At 44.7% G+C, this 9,313-nt stretch overlaps 1 protein-coding gene across 1 annotated transcript in view; it reads right to left on the reverse strand.

The window, feature by feature from the left end:
• Nucleotides 1-4,701: 4,701 nt before the first annotated feature.
• Nucleotides 4,702-9,313, reverse strand: part of Saal1 (serum amyloid A like 1) — a 21,503-nt gene continuing 16,891 nt past the window's right edge. Inside the window, exons 10-12 of the mRNA XM_021201548.1 lie at nucleotides 7,864-8,060; nucleotides 5,727-5,819; nucleotides 4,702-5,393 (exon numbers count right to left, since the gene is read on the reverse strand). Coding sequence (XP_021057207.1) covers nucleotides 5,301-5,393; nucleotides 5,727-5,819; nucleotides 7,864-8,060 — 383 coding nt within the window. The 3' untranslated portion in view covers nucleotides 4,702-5,300. The remainder of the gene's footprint in view (nucleotides 5,394-5,726; nucleotides 5,820-7,863; nucleotides 8,061-9,313) is intronic.

Here is a 9,313-nt window from a genome sequence, read left to right on the forward strand (position 1 = left end):
ATATATATATATATATATATATATATATATATATATATATATATATATATATATATAATTTCATTGAGACCTCCTCGGTCACTGCAAGCTTCTCTTGATTTAGTCCACTGTTCTCAACAACTCTTACTTCATTTGTTACAACTGTTGGTCCTTAACTGTCCTAAGGCCTGGACCTTCCCGAGTCCCATTCATTCTCACACCAGAGTTCCAGGCCCAAGTGGACACTCAACATCCACCTGGATGTCCACCAGGGACTTGAAGCTCAACAAGTGCAAAACTGAATTTCTTCTGCTGACTCCCATGCCTGCTCTTCCGGTGTCACTGCCCCATCATAGTCCATAAAGCCATCTCCCCTTTAGTTGCCCAATCTGGAATTGATTCTCCAGTCTGCCTTGCTTCGAGTCAGTGACCAAATCCTGCTTATTCTTGACTGCTGCACCTGTTTATGCCAGTCCCCTTGTCTGTCACTAAAGCTTCTGTGGTGGGATGGAGGTCTATGATGGAGATGCCATGCTTCTCACTGTCGTCAGTCAGACCCACTGAAGCAATGTATCCTAGAGGTCAGGGGAGTCCATGATGGCTCTTCAGAACCTGAATCATAGTCAGGTGGCATCTTATCCAAAACTGAGAGTCTTTTCTCATCTGCCTTGTCATTCCCCAGGGCGCTTTCTTGTGGCTATTTCCTACATCTATCAAGAATGGAATGTAGGCCGTTGTGATAAGCAAGACACGCAGAAAAGCAAATGCCACAAGTTCTCAAAGAACACATGGGAGAAAACAAAATGATTTCAAAATAAAGGGAATAATGGTGCCCAAAGGTGGTGGGAGTTGGGTGCAAGATACAGAGAGGGTTCATGGATGGGTGGTATTCGGTAGGACAAATAGTGCCTAATGTTCTTTGACACTGCAGGGTAACAATTTAACTGCTTATTTCAAATTATCTAATCAAAAGATTTTTTTTCTGAATATTCTCAAGACAAAGCAATGATAAACATTTGAGACAAAATAACTACTCATTTGTGTTGTTTATATAAATGTATCACAAACTACCCTGAACCACACACAATAATGTGTTAGTTATTCTTTGTTTGAAAGAGGATCTTGCCCGGCGTGGTGGCGACCGCCTTTAATCCCAGCACTCGGGAGGCAGAGGCAGGCAGATTTCTGAGTTCAAAGCCAGCCTGGTCTACAAAGTGAGTTCCAGGACAGCCAGGGCTAGACAGAGAAACCCTGTCTTGAAAAACCAAAAAAAAATAGAAAGAAAGAGGGTCTTGCTTTATAACCCAGGCTGGACTTGAACTCGTGATTCTCCTGTCTTGGCCTCCAGAGAGATGAGACTATAGCTCTGTGACTGGCTAAAACAAAAAAAGAATGGGGAGGCAAATAACTGTCTGGAACAGAACTCTCTCCAAGTAAAATTACACCACCGGCCTGTGATACTCACACACTTGAATCAAGAACTCAAGAGGCTTAATGCACAAAAGCATCTATTCTAACATCCTGTTGACTAATGACTTTGTCCAGCTCAAAGTTAAGGGCCAGGAAAGCAGGCTCCATTCAGCAAGGCCACAGAGAGAGGTGAACAGTACAATGACCTGCCTCCAGCTGCCTAAGTTCCTCTGTCCCTCTGTGCAGTCGGAAGCATCATCCTGCATCTTTCATCCTGCATCTTTCCACCATACCTTACAAATAGGAGCCTCACTGGGGGAAGATTTCTGTCTGCTCCACCCACTGTGGTAGTCCCAGAACTCTGCCTGTGTGTTTATTCATCTGTCTTCTGGTGCCAAAGGATACATAGTAGACAATCAGTGACTGACTGGCTGCCCCAAACCAGACCCCTTAAGACTTTGTGATGTAGAATCTAGATGTCCTGAGCCAGCCTTCTTTGCCCAGCTTTGCTCAGACCCCCCCCCCTCTCTCTCTCTATTGGTTTTTCGAGACAAGGTTTCTCTGTCTAGCCCTGGCTGTCCTGGAACTCACTCTGTAGACCAGGCTGGCCTCGAACTCAGAAATCCGCCTGCCTCTGCCTCCCGAGTGCTGGGATTAAAGGCGTGTGCCACCACGCCCAGCATTACTTCCTTTCTCAGTCAGACATGCTAACAAGGGGAGAACGTGGGCAGCTCAGTGACAGAGACAGGCACATGGTTAGGCAAATACCTTTAGAAAGCCCTGCAGAAATGACCCATAACTACCCATGGCTACTAGTGTTGTATAGTGATGAGGGGTAGGCTTTGGGGCCAGACAGGCCTAGAGTAAAAGCCAAGACAATTTATTCACCATCTTGGACTAGCACCAAGGAAAATATAGAAGGCTAGTTCAGAGAAATGTTTAGCCTGGTTTCCTTTTGCTGAAACGTCTGACAGTTTAGCTCTACGTCAGTGTAAGACTGCCCTTTTTAAGAACTAGGCTACCGAGCAGCCTGTAGGAATACTGTATAGAGCAGGTAGCACTCGCTTCGTTTGCTTCAGTGATTTCTGCGCTGGCACACACACAGCTCAACTCTACAGAGTAGAAAACGGTGCTTGCTGAAGATATGCCGAGCCCCAGGTACAGGCTAGTTCTCGATGTCTGCAGATGGTTTCTGCATGTCCTTCATCAGAAGTATATATGCTGAGGAGTAGCTTTTCAACTCTTCCCCATTTATATATATATATATATATATATATATATATATATATATATATATATGCCAGCGTTTTCAAGGTTAGTAACCCAAGTCAAAGCGATAAGAAATATTAAAGGTGAAGGGAAAACCCCTTTTAAATCGAAGGAGCTAGAGCAGACAAGGCAATGAAATAAAATAAAATAAAAAAAGAGCCCACCAGAGTAGAGTTGGACCAGCTGTCAGGTATGAAATAGCCTTTACAAAAAGCAAGAGAACGTCTCTTCTTTTGAAATGACCAGATTCCTTAGAAACTGGACTGAAATTCAGGTATTTACACGTGTGCATATTTGCTAATTCTTGTGCCTCTTGTAAGTTCTCTCCCTCCTGCCCTGCATGCAGCACAGGATACACGTGCCCACAAACTCCCCAGGTTCACAGTGATGCTGACAGAGTGCCAGCCTTAAAGATGGCCGCAGTGGGTTCAAGTGCTGCATTGGTGTGTTACTTCCCTGAATGACATAGCACTCAAGTTTTAGCCCTGACCATGTTTTCTTTTACATTTCTCTAGTTTTACAGACTCAGGATGTTTTCATGCATATCAAACCAATGTGAAGTTTGTAGTCCCTGAAAAACAGAAGCGACGGGGTAAACAGTAAGGGGCCAGGCAGAATCGAGAAGCAGGAGACAGCTTGTTGGCCCTCTTACACCACACCCTTTTCCCTCTCCCTCTAGAACTCATCCTCTGAGGGGCAGCGTCACCCTCAGAAGTCCTTGTGTCCTCAAAGTGTGTTCTCCTAAAAGCAACATGAAACATGCATGCACGACGGTAAGCAAAAGCAAGAGATCCAAGTGCTGTTCTGTGTGCAGCAGGTTTCATCTTCTACATGAGGACACCTCTTATGCATGAGTAACTTCAACACACTGCTGAAACTCCGAGACATTAGTCACAGAGGAGACAGGATTCGGAATTCCCGTCCAGTGTGGCACACATAAGAGCTGGTCCCTAACTACTAACCTTACAGTCCAGCATTAGTTAGCCACAAGGACAGGAAGGTATAAGATAAATCCTCCAGTCAGGTCAAGTGTGAGTGTGCACTCCTGTTCTCCAATCCTTTTCAGCAGCAGCAGCACTTTGAGCAACAAACATCTACAGACTGAAAAGTGAGTTCTTACCCCCCCCCCCAAATGCAGAATCTTCGTGTTTTATCAGTAAAAATCCTTTAAGGAAAAGTATAAATGGAGACCAACCCCTTAAGTTAAAAAAGATTCTGGGGGAAACTGGAATGGGTTTATAAAGCCAGCCTCTTTGTGAGTAACTGAGATTCTCTTTAAACGAGTAAGAACTCTGGTTGGTATGTGAATTGATGCAGACTGGATGCTAAGTGCCTGGATCGTTCTAGTGATATCTTCATGAGGAAGCACTGGGGACAGCAAGGAAGCACCAGGGAGTCACAGACGAGAGAGGCTGCGGCAGTCCCTCAGTCTTACTTAAAATCTTCTCAAGCAAATCATGTTCTGAAGCACAACTGCCGACTCACTCACACCCAACACCAGAGTCTCTCTTCTGTCTGTGAACCAGGATAGTGCAAGTGGAACCACAGCAAAGTGAGCACTGCTTCTAGGTTGTTACTGACAATCTGGAGGAGTCCACACACCTGAGGCTCAGAGTGGCTACAGTGTGTTAGCAGGCTGGCTCTCCACGCCAGTCACACCTTCCCTCCTAGGGGGAGTGGGCAGGACCTGGACTTTAACTACAAGGCAGAACAGAGGTCAGGGAAGGCTGGCAGAACTTCCTAGAGCGCCTCTCTGCCTCTTTATTTTCACCCCTTAATGTGGATAGAAGACACAGCGCAGGCCTCACTGTTACAAATAAGTGTGTGTGCACAGGTCTGCACGTAGGCCACTGGGACAGGGAAAGGAGACAGACGGTTCCCCAGTCTGCACTTGTCTTTGTATGTATTGCATGAGATACACAAGGATACTGGAGGAAGCTACCATATAAAGGGTTTCTGTTGCTGCAACTCAATGTAATGGATACAAAATTCTCATATAAAAGCCCAATTAAAGATTATGAAGATAATCCTTACAACTCAATATTGGAAAAAGAACCTTTGCTCTGACAAATACAGCGATGTATAGACTCGTGTGCTTGAATGGGGAGTGGCACTATTAGGACGTATGGCCTTACTGGAGTAAGTGTCACTGTAGGGGCAGACTTTGAGGTCTCCTATGCTCGAGCTTCGCCCCGTGTAGGATCCAGTCCCCTTCTGCTGCCTGCAAATCAAGATGTAGAGCTCTCAGCTCCTTCTCTGGCCCCATGGCGTCTGCATACTGCCATGTTTCCCTCCATGATAATGAACCTGGAAGCCCACCCCAATTAAACGCCATCCTTTGTAAGAGCTGTCATGGCCATGGGGTCTCTTCCCAGCACTAGTAACCTTAACTGTGACAGCAAGCTTGGATTTCCTCTTCCTCAACCAAGCATCAGTAACATGCGCTCAATGCAGAGGAGAGGGGGGTGACAGTGGTAAACCAGTGTCTAGTACAAACACAAGTGGGAGGAGACAGGCCTCAGGGCAGACTATGAAATCAAGGTCTGATACAATGTTCGTTTACACCATCATCCCGATGCCAACTTGGAACCATAGAAAACACAAAGTTTATTCCTTGGACAGCAGAAGCTCCAGCTTGGGTCTTAAGTCTGTGCCTTCACACTTGGGAAGCTGCCTTCAAGGTCATCAGCAAGAGCCTCGTCCACCTCACGTACGACTTTAACGAAGTCTTCCACCTGTGAGTCACACAGAGAACCAATGTTTACAGCAGAGGAAAAGGTGTTTTTTAAAGACATGGATGGTTACCTATGAAAACATCCTCCTGACCTTCCAATGACTCAATATAAAAACAGGTGTCAGCCAAGAGACCTCCTGCAGGTCCCTTGAAATGCTCCAGCGACAACCCTAGAAGTGAGACCCTAGCCAGTTAGTTCCTTTCCCTCCCGGCTGTTAGACCCCCACTGCTTCCCTGTAGGGTAGCTCACTGACGTTTTATTAATTCCCTCTTGCTGTCAAGCCCCCTTATGCCCTCTCTCCAGGAGCTGTGCTATCATTTTCCCCATACTCACTGCGGGGCCGTAGAGGGGCAGGAGGCTCTGAACGGCGCAGGCGCACTTCTGCTTACTTAGCTGGCCCTCCTTCAGTCCCCGGGCCACCGTGTCCTGGGACAAGCAAAAGAAAAATTTAACATCAGAAAAGGAAACGGACTAAGGCTGCATCTGCAAACATAACCATCAGTATATAGAATCACAGCTGGTCTCATCCGCATCTCGAACGCCCTGCTGAGCCTTCGGTGGCCTCCGCACAGCTGAGGCACCGCTGAGCCCTGCCCTGCTCTCCTGCTCTCCTCCCCACCCACTGCTGGGTTCTGTGTGAAGCCTCTCCCCGCCCCAGCCTTACTCAGGCTCTCGTTTCCAGACTATCCTGAGGGTTACCAACCTTCAGCCCGTTCAATGGCCGGCTGGTCCCAGCCCTCATCTCTAGTCCTTGATACCTGCCCAAATTGATCCTATCACTTGCTTAAAAAAAGAAAAAACTTTCAGTAGCTCCTCAGTTTTCTCAAGAGTGAATCCAAATTCCCTGACGGTGGTATCTAAGAAGTTGTGGAATGTGTCCTCGCTGTTTTTTAATCAATCCACCTTCCTGCTACCTTCCTGTAACTTAAAAAACAAAGAACCGTGTTTGTCTTTTCCTCCCAAAACTTAAAGCAATGACAAACAATTAAAAAAAAAACTGAAAGCAATATTAAAAAGATGCTGTGGTGGTTTAAATAAGAATAGCCCCCCACAGGCTCACAAATTCCAATGCTTAAGTCACCAGGGAGGGGCACTATTTGAAGGATTAGGACTAAGGTGTGGCTGTGAAGAAGGTGTGGCCTTGTTGGAGGAAGCTGTCACGGTGGGTAGGCTTTGAGGTCTCGGAAGCCCACCAGGCCCATGGTCTCGACCTCCGCCTGTAGATCAGGATATAAGAACCCTCTGCCATTTCTCCAGCTCCACTCCTGTCTGCTGCCATGTTCCTGCCATGATGATAATGGACTAAACCTCTGAAACTGTAAGCCAGCCTCCAATTTAATGCTTTCTTTTATAAGAGTTGATTTGGTCACAGTGCCTTCTCACTTCAACACAAGAGTGACTAAGACCAAGAATAAACAGTCAACATGAATAACTACAGCAGGCTAGGGATATAGCTCTGTGGTGAAGCGCTTGGTAAGCATTTGAAAAGTCCTGGGTTTGACTCTAAGCACCACAAAAACACAACAATTTAAATTTATTTATTTATGTATTTTTTTAATGTAGGAGGGCTGTGTCTACATGTACATTTGCAGGCCAGAAGAGGGCATCAGATCCCTTTATAGATGGTGATGAGCCACCATGTGGTTGCTGGGAACTGAACTCAAGACCTCTAGAACAGCCAGTGCTCTTAACTGCTGAACCACCTCACTAGCCTCCCAAAATACAAAATTTAAAAAATGAGATCTTTGTAAAGAAGAAACGTAAATAATATACAAATATACAGAAAGATAATCCAGCTCACTAATAACAAAAAATATAAATCAAAATAGGGCACAAAATTTCACCTGTTGAATTTAACATAAATTTATAATACTCATAATAAGAGCCAAACAAGATCAACATTTTCACATGTCAGAGATTATCCATATAAATTTTAGTAATGTAGTCTGTCTATATGCCTTTTATTGTTCCTGTGTGCATGCACGCATGCACAAAAACCACATCAGTTATTTTAAAACTATAGATAACATAAAAATCTCCCAAATTGAGTAAAATAGTCATACTTTTTATATATAAAAAGTAATGGTGGAGAGAAAGAACATACTCTGTGACTTCCATGCATGTGTAACCTGCCCCACTTAAAACAAAAAACTAAGAACAGGGCTGAGGTTACAGCTCAAAGGGAGACTGCTTGCCTATCAAGCACAAGGTTCCAGGTCCCAACCCCAAAGCCACACAAGACTGAAGAGGAGAAGGGAGGAGGAAAAAATTGTTTTAATACCATAAGAAGTAACAGTGGAGCTGAGATTGCAACAAGGGGCCCCACGTTTGCCCGGCCGTCTCTCCCAGGGTACCCGCTTCTCAGTTCTACCCCTGGACAGCCACTCCTTCCCCAAAGGTTTCAAGTTCAGGACATCAAATAATCTACATCTTTTACTTTGCTGAAGAAGCCACTAATACTTCCTCCTACCTTTGTTAACACCTGAAAAATATTAGAAAGGAATTCACATGAAATGTCCTTTAAGATCTTCATATGGAAGTCGTCTTGGGTGGGACCACAGATCGTAGGCTCTTCTGTGTCAGACTCTGAGCAGTTCTCTGGTTTCTTCTGACAATGTTCCATATTTTGTAACACCCGAATTAGGCTGTCAATTAGAGGAAGATCCCCTGCATGAAATCAAGGGAATAAAATCAGCCGGCCAAGTATTCATTCGTTTGTCTGTCATCCCATCCATCCTGAACTAGTGCTACATATCCTTTAGGGTCTATAGATAGAGTGGTTCCTGCTCTGACTTTCACCAGTGATGGCCTATAACCTGTAAGTTCAAATAAACTGTTTCCCCACATCCAAGTTGCTTTTGCTCAGTGCTGTATCACAGCAGCACAGGAAACTAGAATAATCCCCAACTCCACAGAGCTCCTCTGCAAGGCTTGAAGTGCATAAGGAGAGAGCTAATTGTATCAGGGAGCTAACAAGTATGTTCATGTTCTGCCCAAACACAGAAAGCTGGGGACCACAAAGAGGCCTCCACAGTAAGAATGTTTAGCCCTGTGACATCAGGAAGGGATGTTGTGACCTTGGGTGCAAACTCCTCAGGCAGTCCCACAACACCCACAGGAAGTTCCACTCCCAGGTTCTCTAACACATCCACGATCATAGGATCGAGGTGAGGAGGACGCAACATCTGTTCCATCACCACCAGGTGTAACTGGGACCAGCGGGACCCAGGGATGCAGGAACCCTGCCCAACCAGTGGCTTGGGTTCCTCAAACTATTTCACAAAATAGAAACAGAAGTACTCTACCCAATTCATTCTATGAAGCCACAATTACTCTGTTACCTAAACCACACAAAGACCCAACAAAGAAAGAGAACTTCAGACCAATTTCCCTTATGAATATCAATGCAAAAGTACTCAATAAAATTCTCGCAAATCGAATCCAAGAACACATCAAAACGATCATCCATCATGACTAAGTAGGCTTCATCCCAGGGATGCAGGGATGGTTTAATATACAGAAATCTATCAACGTAATTCACTATATAAACAAACTCAAAGACAAAAACCACATGATCATCTCATTAGATGCTGAAAAAAATTTGACAAAATCCAACACCCATTCATGATAAAAATCTTGGAAAGATCAGGAATTCAAGGCCCCTACCTAAACATAATAAAAGCAATCTACAGCAAGCCAGTAGCCAACTAAATGGAGAGAAGCTGAAAGCAATCCCACTAAAATCAGGGACTAGACAAGGCTGCCCACTCTCTCCCTACCTATTCAATATAGTACTTGATGTTCTAGCCAGAACAATTAGACAACAAAAAGAAGTCAAAGGGATACAAAATTTGAAAGGAAGAAGTCAAAATATCACTACTTGCAAATGATATGATCATATACTTAAGTGACCCCAAAAA

This window comes from Mus pahari, chromosome 1 (assembly GCF_900095145.1).
Source record: "Mus pahari chromosome 1, PAHARI_EIJ_v1.1, whole genome shotgun sequence".
NCBI lineage: Eukaryota > Metazoa > Chordata > Mammalia > Rodentia > Muridae > Mus > Mus pahari.